The 24,240-nt window shown below is 43.2% G+C and overlaps 1 protein-coding gene across 1 annotated transcript in view; it reads right to left on the reverse strand.

Moving 5' to 3' along the window:
- Positions 1–24,240, reverse strand: part of GALNT12 (polypeptide N-acetylgalactosaminyltransferase 12) — a 75,917-nt gene that overhangs the window by 37,504 nt on the left and 14,173 nt on the right. Inside the window, exon 2 of the mRNA XM_088442273.1 lies at positions 2,621–2,790. Coding sequence (XP_088298399.1) covers positions 2,621–2,790 — 170 coding nt within the window. The remainder of the gene's footprint in view (positions 1–2,620; positions 2,791–24,240) is intronic.

The following is a 24,240-nucleotide window of genomic DNA, read 5'->3' on the forward strand; positions in this document are numbered from 1 at the left end:
AAAGGGACTGATATGCCTTCATCATCATACGGAACGCGTCCCTTTTGCGGGCTTGTGTCTTATGTCCCTATTTGAAAAATAGAGCTGGGTGAGAGCACCAAAGAGTCTAGTTATGGCTCTGATGAACGATGTTGAACTAACTGGTCATTGTGTGAAACTGCAACTGCATATTGCTCGGAATTGAAACGGCCTCTTTTTTATGTAAATTTTATTGAGATCACAGAATACATTGAAGACCAAGACAAATAAAAAAAGTCAATAATGAAAGATGTAGGCAAAACAAATATCAGGTCTATACAAAAAAAAAAAAAAACAGACAATGTGATCAATTTTATCAAGAGAGAGAAAAGAAAAAGAAAGAAAAAAAAGGAGAAGCAGAAAAGAAAACCACTGGGGTGGGTCCTAAGGACTAACACAAAATTACTATATATAAGTGGCTATTACAAGGCGAAAGGGGAAGGGGCTAGCCAAGGGTTCCATATTTTGGTGAATGATGTAGAAGAGCGATTGATAATACTAGTCATGTATTCCATTTGGTAAATATACCATACTCTGGATAAAATAGACTGCATAGATGGGGCAGATTGTTTCCAGTCTGTCGTAAACTGGCAGGTCGTAGCAGAGACTATAAGACGCATTCATTTATTTTGGTGCCTAGTCAATGTAGGGAGATCTAGAGGAAGGAGAAAATACTTAGGACCATAGGGAAAGGAAATGTTAAGTAAATGTGTGACGATACCAATAACTTCCTCCCAAAGAGGTACCTTTGGACAGGGTCATTCTCATTGGTACATCCTCTCTAGCATCTATAAGATGTATCGGGATATATTCTGTGCCGTCGAGAAGGCACATAGTACCATCTGCATTGTAGTTTATAGGCACTCTTTAATTCTGACACAAACAAACAGAGCTAGAGGCAGCATTATCCCATGCTTCAGACCACTCCTCATCATCTAAAGTAGTATCTAGATGACAGGCCCTTTTGTGGGAATCACGTTGAGAAGACTCCTCAACAAACAATGTATACAAAAGTGAGATCAAGCCTTTAGTTGAGGCACGTCTCATACATAAAAGCCTCAAAAGGTCGAAAGGGGTCTACCAACAGAAAATTAGAATGAAAATGTCTAAGCTGTAGAAATTGGAAAACATTCCTAGAGGGAAGAGCTATAACTTCCTGAATTTGATAGAATTGAGGGAAATCTGCATATCTAGCGATATCGTTTAGATAAACAATACTTTTTTCTTTCCAGGCAGAAAATAAAATATTGTTCTTACCTGGGGGGGAAATCTGGATTATGGAAAATCGGAATGACAAGTGAAGGACTAGGGGCCATTTAAAATTTCCTGTTGGTGTAGTCTCATATAGATACCGAGCGGGAAACAATTGGGTGCGAGGCGACAATTTTGGCGTGGCGAGACCTCGGAAGCCAACAGGAGGGAGGAAACCATAGTTAAACCCAGTTCATAAGCCTCAATAGTAGACCAGACCTTCTGAGCACCAGTGTTGCATATTAAACACAATGTGACAGTTGAGCAGCCAAGTAATACAGTTTACAGTCAGGCATACCCAACCCACCACTATGTGTAGGGCATTGTAGGAGTTTCAAATTGCACCAGAGGACATTTGTTCGTCCAAACAAATCATATAGTAGAAAACTGTAGAAATGTTAAAACATACAAGGAAACAAATATCGTAAGGGTCTGAAAAAGATAGAGCCGCCGAGGGAGTACACTCATCTTCACAGAGTTCACTCTGCCAATCCAAGAAATGAGATGACTGGAACATGAATTTAAATCAGACTTCATTTGATTTAGAATGCGGGGAAAATTGGCTTGGAAAAGCTGGTGGTGGTGATGTGTTAGAAAAATACCTAAATATTAACATTTTCTGCTTATGCTATTTAAATGGGAAGGATGCTTCTAGGGAGAGTTTGGTTGGCCCAGGAATATAGTAATCAAGCACCTCTGTTTTACTAGTGTTGACTTTATATCTGGAGTAATCAGAGTAAAGATCAATCTCGGAGAAGAGAGGGTGCAAAGATTGGGCTGGGTTTCCTAAGGATATCAGGACATCATCCACGTACAATGCAATTTTATGCTCTGAAGAGCCGGTCACTACCCCATAAATGCCAGGGTTGCTGCAAATTCTTGCCACTAGGGGTCCCATAACTAGAGCAAAAAGCAAGGGGGAAAGTGTGCATCCCTGTCTGGTGCTGTTTGAGATTCCAAAAGAAGAAGAGGATATACCGCTGACAGACTGTAGATGTGGGGGATCTATATAGAGCTGATACAAGTCTAGAAATTTCCCGAACCCTTTAGCAAAGGATCACGAAAATAGGTCGAAAGCCAGCCTCTTAGTCTTAAGGGAATTATGCCTAGCTAATGTTATTTTCCACAAAAAAAATGTTTACAGAGCAAGACAAAAAGGAATTTCAATCTATAGATTGAAATAATTGAACTTGCTGTATTTTTAACCGATAAAATATCATACTGTCTGTGACTGAAGTAACATTATACAAGTAAAATTTCAACTTTTTTCACATTAATAGCTGGAATAACATTTCTTTGTTGTTTGTATTTTCATTTGAAGAAAAGTATTCATTTACTCAACATTTTTTACCTTTATCACTATAATCATCTACAAGGATTATTTCCTCCAGAAGTATGTCTGGAGAGGTTTCCAGGACACTGTGGACTGTCCGCAGGAGTGTTGACCAGGCTTCATTGTAAAAGGCAATGACCACAGAAGTTTTAGGTAACTTGTAGTAGTCATATTTCACAGCTTTACACCTGTAAGCAGAAAAATGGTTTATAGATCTGTAACTGAAATGCATTTATTTCACATCACTTTGTGTGAATTCCTCGCTTCATGATTTTCGAAACTTTTTTGTCCTTCAAAATCTTCATTGTGAGTTTGAAGCAAGTGTCAATCGCAAAAAAAAACAACAACAAAAAAAACAGTCCCTACAAAATAGCAGTGGCTGTAAACATCAGAAACAATTAAGATTAATTCAAAAGACCAAAAAAGTTTGCCTTAAGAAAAAAAAATTAAAAAATTTCTAGCCATAAACACAATGTCCACAAAACATATACTGTAACATTCGCTCCAGGATGTCCCCCCCCCCCCCCCCATCCTAAAAGACAATAGGTAGGTCATTATCTAGATTTCCAGACTCACACCAAAATGTGGAATGAAAAACAATGATATAATCGAGTTCTTCCTATTACAAGATGCCATATTCATCTCAAAGAATTATATAACTTAATGCTGCCCATCCACTGGAAGACAGGCAAAAGACTGCACAATTACTACATTGTAATTGTGCAGTCGTTTGTCAGTCTGTGATGTGCCTACACTGAACGAGCAGTCGTTCAGTGTAGGCAAATCAATCATCTGCAAACGTGCTGAACCTGACGTTATCGTCAGGCTGTCCATCATGTTTGCCCGATGATAGATGTCTAAACGACCAGCGGGACCGCGCATCGCTGGTTGTTTTAGACATTTTTGCAAACGATTTGCAAATGATTGAACGATATTATCGTTCAATCGCTCAATTTAATCTTCTAGTGGATGGGCACCTTAGGTCTCCTTAAACATTATAGAATCCAACCACAACTGGGAGTATTGTATTTTGACCAATGCAAAAAATGTCAAATAGGAATTTTTGTAAGTCAAACCAGCAGTCCAGGTGGGATAATTCCAAAAATTGGCTATTCTGGTGTGCAGGAAAAGTAATTCACTAGGTAATCTTTTTACAAATTGCCAAAACTGTAGCCATAGGAGTCTGCCCAGATGGCAGCTCCACAGGCAGTGTAATTACACGATAGATGAGTAGGAGCCAATTTTTTTTTTTTTTTTTTAAAGAGGCTCTTCCCCCATTTTTGATTGGCCCATGGTGCCTGAAGCAGAGGTGACCATTGAGGGGTTGCAAACCATCGATGGTTCACCATAGATGGTGTGTGTGCCATCAATGGTAATCATCGATGGACTCATCAATAGTAACATCAATGGACACTCCACCGATGACCATCCCTAGTACTGACCGCAGCAGTAAACTCTGGGCATGCGCAGGTCACAGGGAAAATGAGGCGGATATTTTCTTGTCGATTTCCCAACTGCACATGTGCAAAATGATGGGAAAATGGCGCGGTGGCCATTTTACAGGTGTTTAGTGCAGTGCTACAGCCTACTCGGGACTTTGGAGGGGTAAGAATTAAAAAATATGGGTGCAAGGTGTGCGGTGTGGGCCCCCTCTGGACCCAAGGGCCCGTGTGCACCATACACCCATTATTAATATGCCCCTGAAAGCATACGTTCTCAAACTCTGTCCTCAGGACCTCAAACAGTGCATATTTTTCAAGTCTCCTCACAAAATCACAAGTGAAATAATTAGCTCCACCTGTGGATCTTTTAAAATGTGTCAGCGAGTAATGAATACCTGTGCACCTGCTGGGTGACCTGTGTGAGGTTCTGAGGACAGAGTTTGAGGACCACTGGTGTATAGTAATGTTGTAGAGGGTTAAGTGACAGAGGGCACGATTTATTAACATGTTATTTTCACACCCTTTTCACATTATTTTAGTTTCACCTAAATTTACTAAAGGGCAATTGGAGTAAAATTCGTAAAATTCTACTCCAAGCCCTAATTATAACATATTATTAGTAAACAGATTGCATTTCCCATAATGGAAAATGTGATCTGTATGAGATTTACTTAAAATAAAATTTGAAAAAAATACCTAGGTAAGCCCTGTGATAATAACGCCACCTGGAGATTATGTTATCCAGGCTTTCCCCTGGTTACCGGACTCCTGCTCTGCTCTAACACGCAGAGGAGAGGCCGGAGCTGCTCAGCGCATGCGCAGAACCTTGTCACTGTATTTTTCCAAAAAATACAGTGATAAGGCTGCGGAGGGGATTCGCAGGGACAGAGCTTTATCGCAAGCTCTGTCCCTGAAAGGGATTTTTAATAGATCCCTGTGATATTACCTGAATTCGCAATGCAAATTCAGTCGGTAATATCACACTACAATCTGCATTTTAATGCGGATTGTAGTAAATAGAGCCCAAAGTAGCATTCCAAGAGGTTATGACAGTCAGAATCAGAGAGATTCCGCAAGGCTGATAAAGAGGTGTGCTCATACATATAGCATCTATACGCCATTCGGCACAAGAGGTGTGGCGTGAGTGAGCCACTAGCTCCTGTGTGACTGCTTGTGCAATGCGACTAAGACGCACCACGGGACAGCAACGATTAATTTGATATGCAACACTCTTATATCTGTGTGCAACTGAGTATGAAGATGAAGCACAACGTAAATCGGCATGGAAAAAATATCATTCTACACCATCTAACACTTCAGTGCAACTTTAGACACCAAAATAAAACAGTTATATTTATCACCTTACATTCAGCCTTGCAGAAGGGAAAATATGAGATATAGTAAGAACTTACCCTTGTTATCTCTATTTCTACGAAGTCCATAGGGTTCCACAGGATACCGTGGGGTATAGGCGATGGCGGCAGACATCGGGCACCTCAGAGTTCAATTTTCAGCCTCCCAGGATGCACTGAGGTCACTCTCCTATACCCCACCCCCGAGCCAAGGCATCTCAGTTACGTAACAAGCCATAGGCCGGAGGAGGAGAAGAAAGAGAGAAGAAAAGTCTGGAACACACAATCATATTCTCACCAAAAGGAGACGTAAAACCGGTGACCAGAACAAAGACCATCTGCAGCACAGGTGCGACAGGGCGGGACTCCTGTGGAACCCTATGGACTTCGTAGAAATAGATATAACAAGAGTAAGTTCTTACCATATCTCATATTTTCTACTTCAGGGTCCATAGGGTATCCACAGGATACCTTGGGGAGGTCCCAAAGCAGTATCCTTTAAGGGTGGGGACGCTCCTGTGCTGAAAGGAGAATCCGCCCCCCAAAGGAAGCATCCTGTGAGGCGTAGGCATCAAATGCATAATGCCTCACAAAAGGTATGGACAGAAGACCATGTGGCTGCCTTGCAAAGCTGAACAGCAGAGGCACCACAGCGAGCTGCCCACGAAGGACCCACAGACAGAGTAGAATGAGCCCTAACAGAGGACGGTACAGGAAGGCCCTTCTGAGTGTAAGCCTCAGAAATCGCCATGCGAATCCATCCTGCCAAAGTTTGCTTAGTGGCAGGCCAACACTTCTTACGGAAACCATAGAGGACAAACAAAAAAAAGAATTGGTATGGTCAACATAAATCCTGAGAGCACGTACCACATCCAAGGAGCCCTCCCATGGAGCCTCTGTGAAACGCTGCATGAACCCCCAGGGAGGGAAAGACAGCTGTATAAATGTCTCCTCACTTACCTGCCACTCATAACTGCCAGAGTGGAACAGCAGGGTGTACGTCATACCTGCAGACATAACCGCATGGTAATAGCACACAGTATGGTACTGGGTATAATACGACCACATAGCATATACATACAGTATAATATTATATATATCAAAATGCAGGTCCTGTCTGCTGCTCAGTAAGCTGCAGGAACCTACTGCCAACTATGGCAGAGTGCAACACACAACCATATGTGACCATTCTCACAAATACATAGCTTTACAAATGTGAGATATCATAACATGACCACACTCAGTGGGTATGTCAGACACAGTTTGGTGCTGACAGTTTGTGAAAATAACTGACAAAGACAGACAGCGCTAGCATAAGTCACACAGTCAGAATAGCCTGCACTATAAATCAACTACGCAGACTTAATGTCTGGTAGGCAATAGTGCTGCATACACTGACCCCGAAAGGGGGAGAGGTAAGCAGGGGTACCGGGTACACGCTGCTAGAGAGCACAGCGACACAGCCATAAAATGGCCGCCTGAAACCTCAGAGGCTGTGTAGCCAGGGAGGAAATCAGCTTAGCATGGCCAGACCGCAGTGGAAAGGCGCACGTTAGCTGAGGGGAGGCGCCGCCTGTGAGACAGGGAAGGTGCACACCCCTGGCCTACAATTAACCCCATGGACACTGGAGCATTTCCGCACTTCCAGCCCGATGTCCCTGGTGGTCCGGTGGTCCGCAGGACTCAGTGCCTGGCACCACCGTAGGCCATTCCCAGGGAGCCCACCACCTGGGAACAACTGGACTGTGTCATTGGCGGGTCCCCTCCGCCGCTTACCTGAAGCCCCCTTGAATCCGGCCACAGTTCTGGGATTCCAGAGACTTCGCTAGCTGAAGTTCCGGAATCCCGCTAGGATCCCCGGATCAGTACCGGTGTTCTAGCGCCAGCGGGGTGTAGGAGCAATAGCAAGGACGTCCTACTGGCTTGTCCGTGCTATTTGCTCACAGCAATAGGCAGGCACCTACGAAACTGAGATGCCTTGGCTCGGGGGCGGGGGATAGGAGAGGGACCCCAGTGCATCCTGAGAGGCTGAAAATTTAATTCTGCGGTGCCCAATGTCTGCCGCCATCGCCTATACCCCAAGGTATCCTATGGACCCTGAAGTAGAAATGTAGTTTTTCCTGCTTCTTCTCTTGTCTATTTTCAGTCACAACATAATACAGATGTGTCCTCAATACACTATTGCTACAGTCGTGCCAAACAGCCCCTTTCATCTTTTTCACCCTAAAATGTAACACTGTCACAATGTGATGGGACCAAGACGCACCACAAAACTGTACTGATTAATTTGATATGCATCACTTGTATATCTGTGTGCAACTCAGTCTGAATCTGTATACGAAGTGCTATAAATTAGAGGCCGCAGCTTTTTTCATACCAGTGTTTACTTTATTAATGTAGAAAATCAATAAGATATTGGTAAATCTATAGTTTGCCATAGTAGACTACATATTACACTTGTGTCAGGGCATCAAATATACTTTAGCAGCACTTCTGTCACAGCTGCTGACACTTGAGACCTACTAGGCACAATAAACTGGGGTGGCTTTAGGAATTACCTTTTCATGAAATCTCGGTAGCACGGAATAAAAGTAAATAGAATTTATTCACAGGAGAAATATAATAGCAACGTCTCACATAAAGTCTCAACAACACTGAGGTTCACATAAGCAATAGTGAGTATAGGAGAAAAACCCTCATATATAGTCTTTAACACAGAAGAGCTAATATGGTAGGGAACCCCGAGTCCAGTATAAGGCTAACACCTCAGGATGGTATAGAGGAGCTTCACCAGGGTGGAACCCTGTAGTGATGGAGATCCGGAGCAGAGTGAGCCCTGTGATGCGATGAAAGATGGAGCAGGGTTGAGTCCTGTGATGCTGTGAGGTTGAAGCAGGGTTGAGCCCTGTGATGCGATGAGGCTGAAGCAGGGTTGAGCCTTGTGATGCGCTGAGGTTCCGGAACAGTGTTGAGCCCTGCGGTGTAACTAGAATCCGGAGCGGGGTTGAGCCCCGCGATGCAATGAAGGTTGAAGCAGGGTTGAGCCCTGCAAAGCGGTGTGATTCCGGAACAGGGTTGAGCCCTGCGGTGTGATTAGAATCCGAAACAGGGTTGAGCCCCACGATGCGGTGATGATAACTGTAACAGTGCAATTGACAACTGTAACGAAGATGGGTTCGATGTCCACAGGAGTAAGAGACAACAGGCAAAGTAAATAGTGCAGGAAAAGGTGAAACCACAACAGTGGAGCAGAAAGCAATACTTAGGCAATGGCTATGCTGTGCTTTGTAGTGCGGCTGGTAACTGGCATCAGAAGTTTAGCTGGAACATGAGCGGAGATATAGCAAAGTCCACAGCAACCCACAGGCACAGCAGGGATTTGGCAGGAGTCCAAGAAATACCTGAAAGTCACACTGCACAGACACTGAGACACAGTTAGTAACAGGCTTTATACTAGAGGTCTGTGATCCATAGGAAGTTCAGAACATGTGACCCAAATGGAATCAGGTTTGAAATAATTAGCAATCTAGTAATCCCACAACCAGACAACACCTTGAAAACAGATGATCACTTTAACGCTCTATGCCTTGTATGTGAAGAACGCCAGCAATCAGGATAGCTCCTCCAACGACCACAAAGGAACTTTGGAAAAAGTAATCTATCTCTATGTACTGAAATAGTCGCAGTCCTGACAACGTCTAACATTTTCCAGAGTGAGGAACAATCTGTAACATGCTGCTTCCAGCAGAGCTAGGCACCTCATGTAATAAGGAAGCTTTTCATTGGTACAAATATACTATTTAAACAAATAAGCAAATAACTGACATGCACCTGTGTTAATATCTATATGTACAGTAACAATGCGATATTTTAGAGGCCACAGTGACCTGTCTCTCGCAGGTGTTTCACACAAACATTGCCAGCACATGCCACAAACCATTCTGTTTCACTGCTCCTTGTCTCTGGAAGGGTTTTTTTTTTTTTTTTTTTTTACACATATAATCTTTTTCATATTCTCTATAAAGATTTGTTTTATGAAAGCTCATACATTTTGCTTTGGTATTTTTAGCATTTGTAGAAAGGTTTTGAATATTTATTTTAATTTAGCATAGTACTCAGTTTTTAGATCAGTTACAAAAACTTCTACTTCAACCTATATGAAACTTACCTGTAAAAACTAATATGCACGAAAGTAGGCGTGTGGAATACAAAGAAGAGTTTGCACTTCTTTTTTCTGCATTTGCAAATTGGCCTCCATTAATTCCATTGAGTGACCCACCTTAATGACGCATATCAATAGTGGACACCATAGGGATATGGATGCCAATAGGCTAATTCATCTATTACTCCCACACTATGGCAGGCAAAAAGGGGCAATAATAGACATTTCAGAAGTGTGCCAACTTACTTATAACCATTTCCACTGCTTTTCCGAGTCGCACTCGGGATGATGTTCACGCACCCATCCTGGGTGCAACCCGGCTGAGACCCGTCAGACAGGCGGCCCGACCAGGCACTAATGCCGGGTCGATGACGCCATCAGTGTTATGTGATGAGCCGATGCATGGAGATGATCTCATCTCCAAGAGCCTGCTCTCCCTATGCAGAGAACAGGACCCGGGTAGCATTCTCCTGGGTTACGCGTTCACACTGCACCACGAGCCTGGTTGAACCAGTGTTCAACCCTGCACGTGACCAGCAACAGAGGCACTATAGACTTCTGTAGCAGTACACTGTTAATATGGTTATAAACAATGATGCATTAAAGCTGTGCTTCTCAAACTCGGTCCTCAGGTGCCAAGGTGTAGTCATTACTCTCGGACACATTTTAAAAAGATCCACATGTGTAGCTAATTATTTCACTTGTGATTCTGTGAGGAGACATGGAAAACATGAACTGTCTGGCGCCCTGAAGGCTGAGTTTGAGAAGCTGTGCATTAGAATGATCTGTAAGAGCGCCAGAGTTTTGCAAAAATCAGACTTGCTTGTAAGTGCGTTAACAATGTCCACCATGCAGAATTAATGGATGTTAAAAAAGTACTATTAGCTCAAGTTATTTAATTCAACACAAGTTAAATATGAAAAACAGTGGGATAACCTGGTGTGCCTGATAAAACTAGACATACAGTATTGCAGAAAAGTCCTACTTCACACAGTGGACTTTATTTAGAAAAGGGTAAACTATACGCTCCATTCATACATATGGCAGTATTCAATTTTAGGCGAGATGTCGGAATCGCCTATTTGAATGTCATTTTCACCTATTTGAATTATCCCCGTATTCAATGACATTGACTTTTCAACCGATGCAAAAAGTCAATGATTAAAAAAAAACTGGGATAACTCTTCACCAGCTTTTTGCTGGTGAAAAAAGTGAAGAAGAATTGGGGTTTAGGGGTGCAGGCTTACAAAAAATAGCCTGCACCCCTGGGAGTGTTTAAAAATAATCGGGACACCCCAAAAAAATGAAGTTTTATTTTGGGGGTTTAAAAAAAAAAAAAAAAAAAAAAATAGGGGAACAAAGTGCCAAACTAGCTCAATTAATTCAGGTCGGGTCCCCATGTATGCGGCAGGTGTTTTCTTCAGTGCGAGGACAAGCGGCAGGTGCATTTTTGCAGAATTTTAAAAATAACTTTAGGGGCTTTAAAAAAAAAATGCTTACCCCCATTTTCATGTACCCCAAATTTGATAGGAATAGTTATATCCCCCCCCAAAAAATGCTTTTCTTCACCACTTCATAGCCGCAAAAATGCACCTGCCGCGGCTATTACAAACCCCCGACTTCCTTCAGCAGGCAAAAATGGGGGTACCCATAGTGGTCCCCCATGTCTGGAAATCTTTAGGGGGCTCCCAGGCATATGTCCCGCAAATTCCTGTTTTTTTTCGTAGATGGTGCGAACAGTCATTTTAAAAAAACAGGGATAATTTTTCAATTATCTTTAGCAGGTGAAAAAGAGTGCAGATTTAGGGTTTAGGGGTGCGGGCTTTAAAAAAAAAAAATAGAATGCACCATTGAAATGAAATGTGCAAAAAAAAAATTGGGACACCCCAAGAAAATTACTTTTTTTTGGGGGGGGGGGGGGTGAAAAACAAAAACAAAACTAAAAACCACTTCTATAATAGACAAATTAAATCCACAGGGGTTCCCTTATAAGCAGCAGGTGTTTTCTTCATTGCGCAGAATAGCGGCAGGTGCATTTTTGCTGAATTTTAAAAAAATTAGTTTAGGGACTTAAAAATATGCTAGTACCCATTTTCATGTACTCCAAATTTGATGGGACCACTTTTAAAAATGAAAAAAAAAAGCTAAGTGCTCTTCTGCAATGTCGGGGAAAAAACACCTGCCGTGGCTATTTAAAAATGCAGAACACATTCTGTAGAGCTAAACGGGGGTACCCAGACTGAACCCCCAAGTCTGGACATCTTTACAGGGGTCCCTAGAATATTTCCAGAAAATTCCAGGTTTTTATCCGACGATCAAAATTCGCCAGGTCCTGTTTTTGCTATTTTTAAATTGAATACGGAGATAAAACAGGCGCGCGCCCGATACTTTATCCCCAGAAAATCAGCGATGTGGAGCGAAAAGTCCAGCACGGACTTTTTGCTCCCAAATTGAATACGGCTCATAATGTAGGACTATGTATGCGTGTGGATTTTAAAACTACCACCAGAAAGCATTATGGGGTAAATTGAGAATTGTGTTTGGTGGTGGTTTAAAACTACGCATATCGATAAAGGTTTTTTCACCTGTTTGGAAGTGAAAATTCACCGAGTGATGTGCAGTTGTTCTAAATGCTTTCAAAATTACCTCTCCTTTCTCTTCAGTGTGTTTGAACTGTATTAAAAATAAAATTGTGCCCATGATATAGTAAAAATCTATCTAATAAGCGAGAAAGCGTGTGTGCCCTTATTGCACAGCCAGAGTTTTGTACCTAGCTCCATTGAATTTGGCATGGTGGTATAGTTTGACCAGTATTAGGTTTTTAGCTATGTTTGAAGTTAGTCAGGACCACGAAGATCTACATTATGCCCCCCAAGAAGACTGGAGTCTCTGATTTGAAATGTGTGTTTAAGCAAGTTAGCTCAGCATGGTTTTCTAGTGCCTAAAACTGCACTGATCTGAAGGCAGCAGACCTATATGTACTAGTGAGGGGCAGACAGAGCTCCAAAGGAAGAACAGTGAGTCAGAGGATCAACTGTCACACTGCACTAAGTTGCCAATTTACTCCATGCACATTTTCATATGCCATGGTCTCCAATGTTAATAAATATTTTACTTAAAGCGACTTTCTTCATCAGGACTCAAAGTCGCTTTACAACATCAGAAACACAGTACAGGGGTTTAGTATTACAGAAACAGGTAATACCGAAAAAACAGTCAACATAATGGGTACGATAGATATAATGCAGGCCTGGTGGAGCAATTTTGGGTAATAACTTCCATAGGTTATATATTCCACTCATGAAGGGTACCAGGTGAGGCAGTCATTTTGTGCGCTCTACATAGGTTACCTTGGGTGGAATAGGTAACGCTTAGGAGAAATAACATAAAATGGGGAAGTGGCAGCATACTAAATCTAAGAGCAGGGACCTTATACATAGCCAGCAAGATCCAAGTATTTTTTATCTCACCCACGGGCGTACCAGACAAGGCAGCCATCTTGGCAGGATGTGCAATGTTGGTCTGCAATGTAAAAAAAATTAAGGCTGCAGATAGTGCCAGATTAAGGTCCTCATGGGCCTGGAGCTGAAATTTCTCAAGGGTCTACTGTGTTCCAACGCAGGGGGTGTAACCAGTGCCACAGGAGTATGGGTACGACTCTGATAAGAGACATTAAACCTTGGGGATGTTGGAGCATTTGGGTGGGGACTGTCTGTTTTTGCATAGAGAGGACTGTGCATGTGAAGTGATAAGAAAACTTGCAAAAACACCTTACCACCATGTGGGTCCCTTTAAATATATGTATTAAATATAGACCATTTTATTTATTTCCTCTTTTACATTAAACAAGTAATGTGCTGAGCCTTGAAAAGGGGGTCATTTTATTTATATTATTTGATTCTGCAGAAATCAAGTGAAACAGGCAACTCTGGGAATTTTTTTATGGCTTCAAACAACCCTAATAACTACCATCCAAGCAATAAAAATATAAACCTAACTATTCGCTTAGCTGGGACACCTACTGTACAGAAGAAATTATAACTGAGCACTCCCAAACAGATTCTATATTGGGGCACAGATGTCTACCATAAATATGCATTGGGGCACTGATGTGTGGCATAATGTATTGGGGGGCACAACTGTATGGCATATAAAGAATTTGGGACACATGTGGCATGCAGTATGTATAGGGGCATTATATGGCATGCAATAAATTTGTGGCACAGATGTGTGGCATATTATGCATAGGAGGCAGTGTTATGAGGTACATTATGAGTATAAAGTATATTATGAATTTGGGACACTGCTGTGTGGCATCTTAAAAATTGAGGACACTAATGCATGACATGTTATAAATTGGAGGGAGCAGGGGCAGTGGGTGAAATTTTGCCTAGGGCACCCAGAAATGTTGCACCGGGCCTGCCCACATGACTCCTCGGGTTTATATACTGTATGTATCTATAAATCTGGCTCTGATACTAGCCAGTGCTTCCCCAGCCATTTACCTCACCACACGTCATTGGTAGATATGGGTGCATTTGTGCAAGAGCACACTATTTGTATAGGCTGGCCTGTACTTTTGCACTTTAATAAATTAACTTTACTTTGTATTAGTGGAGCCACCTATCCTTATGTATCAACTATGTCTGTCAGTTATTGCCCCAGTCTTGTGTTATTACCGTTTGTTTCCAATCGTAAAGCGCAACGGAATATGCTGCACTATATAAGTAAGTGTTAACAGAGGAGTAGCGTGTAGCCAGGGTGCCCGGGACACGTGCATGCTATGGTGCCCCTGTCAAGTGTTCCAGGGAGGAGGCGGGTCCATATGGGATTAAAGTAAAGAGCAATAAAAATAAAGATTAGGGGCAGCGCCCTGTAGTGGTGCCCATATGTAGTAGTTTCCATATGCAATGCCCCTTGTAGTTGTGCCCATATGCAATGCCCCCTGTTGTGGTGCCCATATGCAATGCCCACTGTAGTGGTGTCCCCCCGTACTGTGCCCCCTGTAGTAGTGTCCATATGCAGTTCCCTCCTGTAGTGGTGCCCATATGCAGTGGCCCCTGTAGTGGTGCCCATATGCATTGCCCCATGTAGTAGTGCCCATATGCAATGCCCCCTGTAGTAGTGTCCATATGCAATGCCCCCTGTAGTAGTGCCCCCCCATACTGTGCCCCCTGTAGTAGTACCCATATGTAGTTCCTCCCTGATGTCGTGCCCTTATGCAGTGCCCCCTGTAGTGGTGCCCATATGCTGTGCCCCCTGTATTAGTGCCCATATGCAGTTCCCCCCCTATTGTGGTGCCCATATGCAGTGCGCCCTGTAGTGGTGCCCATATGCAGTGCCCCCTGTAGTCCCCCCCCACCCCAGTACTTACCTGACCCATCGTGGACGTCGTCCGTGATGTCATTGCTGCTGGCGCCCTGACTGGATCTAACTAGATCCAGCAGATGCGCCGTGCAGGATCCTCAGTGCGCAGGTGTCGTCATGACGTCACCCGCGTACTGCATCACTGGGAACGCTGGCCTCTGAAGCGATCGGGCAGGCTGTCAGCTAAGACAGCTGCCGGGTACACAGCAGCACGCGGCACCTCCAGACAGCTGCGGCGCCTGAAGCTTGCTCTCCACTGGAGCCGCCCTCCCTACGCCCCTGAGTTTTAAACAATAATTAATAACAAAGGATATGTGGAAGTTTACACTCCAGGAAAATGGATTTGAATTTGTTTTGCATTCCTTTTCTTTGATCACTTGCTTAAAATCAAGAGGTGTATACAATATCAACCTATTTACCCACACTTTTAGAAAGTAGAACATTTTAAAACAATGACTGTTATAAAACTAGATTTATATGGTAGGTATAGAAGAGCCTTAGAAATTGTAACATTTTCACATAGTGAGCATTGTGTCATTCCATGTCAAGTGGATCAAATTGTGACGATCGTCCCCACCTGCTGACCGCTCTGCAGCATCCATAGTTTTGCAATTATTGGGTATGCCGCCAGGAAGCCGGCGGTCGGCCCGACTGTGCAATCCTGACAGGGGACTAATGATAGGCGTCAAAATCCCGACGCCTACCAGTATCCCTGCGCCGGGATCCCAACATACCGTATGAAGGTAAGCTGGGCGGCAGGCGCGGAGGAGGGAGGTGCGGTCGACTTAGGGTGAGACACCCCCCTCCCCCCCGGGAGGGTTAGGTTTAGGCTGCGGGGACGGGGGGTTAGGTCTAGGCACTAGGGGGTGGGGGAGGTTAGGGTTAGGCACTCCTAAGGGAGGGTTAGGGGGGCGGCGGGGGGTTAGGTATAGTTAGTTTTCTTACCCATCGGGACCTTCACTGGTGCCAGTCTTCCAACTTTGGGATGTGAACCGCCAGACCTGTGTCATTCATACCGATCCCAATTATTGCATATTGGGCCTGATTCAGAGCCGTTCGCTATTTGCGGTCGTTCGTTCAAAAACAAGGGGTGGCTATTCAAATGATCCGTTCGCAAATTGCAGTCTGTTCACACCTCTAAGTCTGAACGAGCGTGCAAAACATTCGCTCGTTTATTTGTTAAAAACGCCCCCTGGCCGCTCGCACCATACGTCATGTCCGCTATTTATTAGATTAATCGAGTACATCGACCAGCGTATGAACTGCTCGCTATTCTTGTGGTTGGTTTTTGCTACCACAATTTTGCGAGCAGTTCTGGCTATAAAATAACCCAGTGACGTGGTCAATGACGCTGCTGTATTAATTATGCACACCCTTAAAACGCCCGTTTTGACCTTTAAGCACGCCTGCGTTCGGATCTCCACTCCCCATTTTCAAGCACCTTCCCCTGTTACCACCCACATACGCCTCATTCTGTCACTCAAAATAGCAGGCATTCGCTATATTGCGAGCGCATGAATTTCGGCCGCACTGACTGGTTCGCGCATGCGTATAACGATCCGTACGCATGCGCACATGTGCGAACATCGCTCGGAACGAGCGTACTGCCGCTAGCGAGTGGCTCTGAATGAGGGCCATTGTGAACTAACATTCTCCCAAAGTTAGTAGCCTATGTATCAAAGCTTGATGAGAGAGAAAATTGTGAGAGAAAAAGTATTAACTAACCAATCAGCTCTTAACTGTCATTTTTCAAACACAGCCTATAAAATGTAAGTTAGAAGCGGATTGGCGATTTATAAATCACAATTTTATCTAACATACATTTTATAAGCGGTGTTTGAAAAATGACAGATAAGAGCTGATTGGTTAGTTAATACTTTTTCCTCTCACAATTTTATCTCTCATCAAACTTTGATACATAGGCCCCTTAGTCTGACATATATGCAAACCTTCATGTAACATTTTGTCAATATTGGAGATGGTCAGATGGGGACCCATGGTCGAATTGACATGCAATGACCCCACTGTCAATTGTGTACACAAAGCTATTTGTACCACACTTTTTGGCCTATGTATCAAAGCTGGATGAGAGATAAAATTGTGAAAGATAAAGTACTAACGAATCAGCTTCCAATTTACATTTTGCAGGCTGTGTTTTAAAAATGATAGGAGCTGATTGGTTGGTGATTTATTTATTACAATTTTATCTCTCTCCTAGCTTTGATACATAGGCCCCCTTGTAAGTACCTGTACAAGATTCTCTTGTGAATGGATTATCAGTGAGATCCTGTCCTAAAGCCCAAAGTAAGGAGATTTACTGGATTATAATAGCAGATTGTTGAAAATCTTTCTAGTCAAGAGAAGTTAAAAGAACTGATATAATTCTCCCTATATCAAATAAAGCACAAACAAGGGCAGGGCATGCTCAGCTCTGGAAGTCAAGAAACACCTTGACATTTTAAATTGCTCACATTACTGGTTTCACAGGGAAGATATAAAACAGTACATTGCTGTCATTCAACTAATAAAGCAGAAGCAGATAACATCCTTTACAAGCAGTACTGCCATCAGTTAATTAAAAAAAAAAATACTGTTTTTCTTAGCTGGGTACACACTGAGCAATGGGTACCCAGCCCCATGGGCCGACATATTGAATCCTGGATACACATTAGAACGACAGAACGATCCTCGTTCCGTCCTTCATTTACATGCACGGAGCCGCAGGCGATATCATTGCATGTGACTGCGGGAGCACGCATACCGTGCATACACACTGCTTGATATGTCATACTCGTTACAATTTGACCAAATCGTAACGACATTGTCTCAGTGTGTACCCAGCTCTACATAGAAAAGAGAAAGAGATCCCATCTTGTGAAGTTTGAGCTATTTTTTGTGACTTGAGACACAATGTTACAATTGAGTGGATTCACAGACCCTACAACAACTTTTTTGCCAGTAAACTACTTGTCTGTTGTAGGTTTATAATGATTAATGAGTATATTATGCACAATAGGTTATTACTAGATCTTAAATATTATAATAATAATTTTATTTATATAGAATTCTCTCCAACAGAACTCGAGGAACTGAACAGATGTATGAACATAATACAGTACAGAAACCATGAACACAATAAAGCTTTGCATGGAATACAGAGTGCATGGAGATACAAGGGCTATGACAGCCATTTTGGTTGATCAGTTGCAGGATTTCTCATCTTATATTGTATTGAACTAAAGTGTTGCCAGTATGACAAAGAAGTCATCTGCTCCTATTTATTTATTCTTATTATAAAAGAACATATGGGTAAAGGGGCTAATTTGGCATGGTGCCAAGAAATATCTCAAGCACAATTATGAACACGTATTGTATGAATATATAGATCCATCAGAGCCGGCTCTAGGCATGTTCCACCTGAGTGGCCACTCAAGGGCGCCATCCTTTGTGGGCCCGCTGATTCCCGTCTGTGTACCCTGCTGATTTACATACACACAGTGAGTCAGTCTGTCACAATCACTGAGTGACAGACTCCACGGTTATCTGCAGCGCTGAGCAGCCCGGGTGGCACTGTGATGTCACACGCTGTTGTCCCTGCCCGCGCATTCATCTGCACTGACTGCATGCTCTGCTCTCTCTGGCAGGGTCAAGACAGTGCGGTGGTGGCCGGGACCTGCGAGTGTGAGGATTCAGACAGGAGGAGGTAGTAGCGGGTCAGTGATCGCCCCCTACACATAGCTAAACTGATGCTGCAGTCTGAAGTGGAGTGGGCTCCGGTTACTTCCAGTCAGTCGGAGCTTCGAGGCACCTGACTTACCAGAGTGGACAGACAACCCCTATCGCAGCGCATTTACTCGCTGTACCGCATGAGCGGCCCACAGGTGTACCGCCAAAGTAGAGGAGCAGCAGAGCCATGCCCGCCAGCCAGTGTGCGCGTAGCTGCTGGAGCAATGCCACTACGCTGACAGGAGCCGACAGAGGAATGAGAGAGCGGTAACTAAAGGGAATTCTTCTTCCTTACTGGCAGTTTCATTTTACAACTGGGCTTAGTATCCTTATACATGTGTGGGCATATATGCATTTATATATGTGTGGGCATATATGCATTTATATATGTGTGGGCATATATGTATTTATATATGTGTGGGCATATATGTATTTATATATGTGTGGACATATATATGTGTGGGCACACATGGAGATGTTTATAAGAAACCACTGCGTAATTTAATAACCACAGCTGCAGTGCCAGGGGTAGTCCATTCTATGGAGCTCATTTTTTTAACAGTACTTTGGTCAAAAAAGTAGCCCCCATAACTTTGCTTGGCTCAGATAGGTAACGTAATGTTTAGTATATGGGGAACGTGTCGCAGTTTTTTCAGAAAAGGGAACAAAAGGATCACTCTCTACTAACTGCCGCATGCACATGCACAAACCTATGGCTGCGCATGCGCAATAAGAATGCCACTCCAGTTCCCCGTGCCACCATGACAGCCAGCTTACGGCTAGTAAGTGCAAAGGTTTCTGACCACCTTGTGCTGTAGGGCTGAGGCCTGTAACAAGATTGGGACTGATCTCTGCTTTGTTCATTCCATGTCATCAGTTGCGCTAGAACAGGCTAGGCGTGGTTCATTGGGGCTCTCTCTATTTGGACTACAATTTAAGAAAAAGTGCTGAATTGGGGTCCAGGGCCCAAAAGAGTTGAGACTGAAAATTAGAGGGGGTATGACTGAAACTGGGAGAAGTAATTAGTAGAGGGGAAGAGTCTGGATTAATTCATAAACTGCCCCCCCTAAAAGAAAAGTCTAGATCAGCCCCTGGGAGGAGAAGTGAACCACGGCGCAGCATGAGGACTTGGGCTGGGGAAGATAGGAACTGCAGCTGCAATAAGTAAGTGCTGCTGACAGGTGAAGCTGTATGAACTCCCACCTGGAGGCTGGAGTGGGACTGAATTTTAGTTTATTGGAAAGTGTGAAATGGAGTATTGTAGAGTGGGGGAGGGGCTGAGTGAGTCTAGGGGGGGGGAATAACAGTGGCTGAGGGAGGTCCTGGTGGAGCATTGTGTTTGCAGTGAGCAGGGGCTGTGACTGAGGGGCTGTGAGGGTGCTGGCTGAGAGGAGCACTGTTTGCATTGAGCAGGGGCTGAGACTGATGGAGCTGTGGGAGTGCTGGCTGATGAGCACTTTTCGCAATGACTGGCTAGCTGGAGTCTGAGGGGGGCTGTGAGGGTGCTGGCAGAGGTGCACTGTGACTGCAGTGAGCTGAAGGGGGGCTGGCTGAGGAGCACTGTGACTTCAGTGGGCTCGATTCAATTGAGCGCGATGTAAATAGCGCCAGGAGATAGCTCCCGGAGCTATTCAATCCATCGCGATGTTAGGTCGGGGAAGGCTCGTTCTCGCGCCTTAAACAGGGTTTTTCAGGCGCGAGAACGGGCATTCCCCGACCTAACTTCCCAGCGAGATGGTGTTTTCCAGGCACAAAGGGCAGAAAACAGCCTCGCGCCGGGACTTTTGTCGGATTTCTGCTCGCATCCCCGGGGTTAGCTGCGCGGTGTATTGAATAGCTCCGGAAAGCAGATTCCCGGCGCTGTTCACATCGCGTAGAATAGAATAGTGCCCAGTGATGGGGACTGTACTCAAAAATACACTTGCTATCTATCAACAATTATTATGAAGTCTATTCTGGTGTGATGTATATATTAAAGGTTGGCGTTACCCTTTGAGCTGTAAGAAAAAATAAAAGGCTGGGATAAAAGAAATTAGGAAGGGGTTTCAAATAAATGTGTAATGTGCAAAAGTCCACTGATGTAGAATGTGAATGTGATTTAATGTAATGCGGAGTAAGGGGAAATACAAATTTGACAATTATAGAGAAAACATTCAGATTAAAATATGCTCCTCGAACCGCAAGGAATATATACAATTAGAGAACAATGGGTTTTTTTATTAATTTTTTTTGTGTGGGAGCATTCATTGCATTAATGTGTTTTGATTTCTTTCTTTTTTTTAAATGTGGTAGCATTAATTGCATCAGTGTGTGTTTTATTTATTTTGCCTGTGGGGGTATTCATTTAATCAATGTATGTGTTTTTACCCTGTGGGGGCCAATGTGTGTTTTAGGTCCTGTCGGGGTTAATATATGGTGCTTTATTATCATGTGGGGGCAAAGGAGCAGGGCCCTCTTACCTCTTGTCTGTCTGTTATTACCTAGTTTTGTTCTATTGCTACCATTTGTAAAGCGCAACGGAACATGCTGAGCTATATAAAGAAACTGTTAATAAGTAAATAATAAAATAAAAGTTATTTTTTTTTAGTAACCTGTGAGGACCAATGTGTGTTAATTTTATAATAAATGGCATGGTAACATTTTGCTCAAATTGACTCCTTTGTATTTTTTTTGTATCTCTCCCGTTATTTCTTTAATTAAAAAATAGTAAATATTTGTTTTCAGCTAACAGAGATATATAAATATAAGTACATATTCATATGTAGATCGAGTGTGTACGGGCGAGCACGAGTGGGGGGGGGGGTGCTCAATCTAATTCTCGCACAGGGTGCTAGATGACCTGGAGCCGGCCCTGAGATCCATCATTAGAAAATCTGTGTTTCGTCTATTACAGCGGGGCTTGACAAATTTTTCTAAAATCTAGGAGCCAGGTTGAAAGTGTAGGAGCCAGACCACCGTCCCCCCAAAAAAATTACAGGAGTGAGTGAGGAGCACAGCTGTGTGTTATGCAACTGTTATACACACTATACTAGTCCACAAAATGGTCACAGTTAAATGGATACAATAAAATGGAGGCCCCCTCACTGCTCTGCACAGCTCCCCTGCTCCACCTCCCACCCTCCAGTAATAACCGACCACATTTCACATAAAATAATGGTGCCAGAAAGTACAACAAAACCCCCCTCCCCTCGTGGTCACACCACTATCCCTCTGAAGCCGCTCCGCAATCCCTGGCCACGCATAGACCCTACTACCGGAGAGCTCTATGCAACCACAGACCGTAGACAGCCGGGACATACAGGAGGATCAGCGTAGACTGGGACCGACAGCAGGGATCAGAGCAGGCCAGGAGTGGAGGAGTCAGTGCAGGCCCGGGACGGACAGAGGCACAGCAGTCACCGCAGGCGATACTAAGCACATGCACACATGTGCATGATATGAACACCGCAATACTATAGGCACGAATCTCCGCCGGAGCTGATTAGGATCTGCTTCCTCCCTCGCTGCAAAATCTAGTAGCCAGGCAGCAAAAATCTGGTAGCCATGGCGACCTGGCCCCCGTGATTTGTCAAGCCCTGTATTACACAATCTGAATAGTCCCCAGAAAAAGCAGAAAACCAACGTACATAGCTCTCAGCAATCAAGTAGTAATACACAACTCGGAACTTTGTCAGCTGGTATCCACTCCATTCGGAGAGGTTTATTGTCATTTGAGAATACTGCTTTGTGGAATTAGTGAAAAACAAAAAACAATGTCAGGTTCTTATTAGAAGGTCAAAATGCCCTTCTAATAATAATAATAATAATAATAATAATAATAAATAATGTCTTTTGGGAATAGAACCTACTGTCAATCCGGTGAGTTCATTACATATAAGGCAAGGTAAAATGTGTAGGTTAGCTTCACCCCAGCTTTTATAAAGATATAAAGTGATGAATTATCGCCTTATCAATAAAACAAAAATACATACATTATATATCTATTAGACAAGGTGTTGTCTATGTATTTCCCTGGGGAGAGCTGTACTTCTTTCTTAAGTTGGCCAAATACATTCCCAAAAAGAATGCCATCCAAAAAACTACAGGGCTTTCAGGTATGCTGGGCGACACCAAAATACTTACAAAGGAGTGTATGCAGCTAACAGGACACCATAAAGGCAGCTATGTCTTAGACCAGACCTGGCCACAATGTTGATCACATTCTACAGATAGCACGCGGGGAATCTGCAGTGGATCACGATCAACTTAACCTCTGACCGTTAAGAAACCTCTGACAGCTTCTGGGGCCTCAGAAGTCCAGTTTCCAGTGGTGCAGTGTGTGTGTGACATCATGTCGTCACCCGTGCGCTGTGAAGAGCTTGTAAATGGCATTTAGAAGCCCACTTCACAGTGGTGCAGCACGCGCGTAATGTTATGATGCTGTAAGAAGCCTATGAAACCACATTGCAGATCAGATGCAGTCTGATCCAGTCTGGCAGCAGTTATCCGAAGCGGGCACAGTGCAAGGTTGATGACTTGACAGGTAATTTAAGTGTTCTGTGAGCATTATTATTGGGATTATTATTTGAAGGTGGAAATTATTATTGTTGCTATTAAATAACACGAATAATGCACACATTAAAAAATAGCCTTAATCATTATTATTAGGGTTATTTTTTTTAAGGTGTGCATTGTTATTGGTGCTATTATTTGATGTGGTGCCCACATCAAATAATAGCACCAATAATAATGCATACATTAAAAATAGCCATAATGCCCATAATGTGAGCACTACTGTTGGTGCTATTATTTGATGTGGGGATTGTTATTGGTGCTATTACTTAATAATAGCACCAATAATAATATTCGCCTCAACACACTGACGTTGGTAGATCACTGTAAGTATTTGAACAAAAAGTAGATCCCAAGTCATAAAAGTCCAGCAACCCCTGTCTTAGACAAATGGCAAACTCAATAATATTACTTCTCTCTCATACTGGGGTAGATGAATGGAGCAGTGAAAAGAGTGTAGAAGTGTGCCAGTGAAGAAGTTGCCCATGGCAACCAATCAGCTCCTACCTATTATTTTACAGAATGTACTTGATAAATGCAATCTCAAAGCTGATTAGTTGCCATGGGTAACTTCTCCACTGGCACACTTCTATACTCTCTTCACTGCTTCATACATCCACCCCATTGTGCCACAGAATTCCATAATGCTGCACAATAGGGAAATAGAAAAAATACAAAAGAGGTCAAACAAAATAGATATCAAGCAATGATTAAATGCAGAACATGAGAGGCATTTATGTGATAATACTAAGAAAATAAGCATAATATGCAAATTGTAACAGGAAAAACACAAATCAAACAAAAAAGCAGTATAGAACATGCAAGTGCATTGTACAAGGACGCATAGGAAGCCCATGCGAGTGTTCAAGAGAGGAGGAGTGATAGCTCTGCTGGTAAGAGCTTACAATCAAATGGGAAGAGTAAATATGTGGCAGAGGCAGGCTGGGCCAGCAAATGCAGAGTTAAGTAGAAGACTTGTAGAAAGGTCGGTTTTTAAAGGAGTATTGAGAACATTGGAGACTTGTGGAGTTGTCAAAG

Source organism: Taudactylus pleione, unplaced genomic scaffold (genome assembly GCF_031769625.1).
Source record: "Taudactylus pleione unplaced genomic scaffold, aTauple2 ptg000309l, whole genome shotgun sequence".
In the NCBI taxonomy this organism is placed as follows: Eukaryota; Metazoa; Chordata; class Amphibia; order Anura; family Myobatrachidae; genus Taudactylus; species Taudactylus pleione.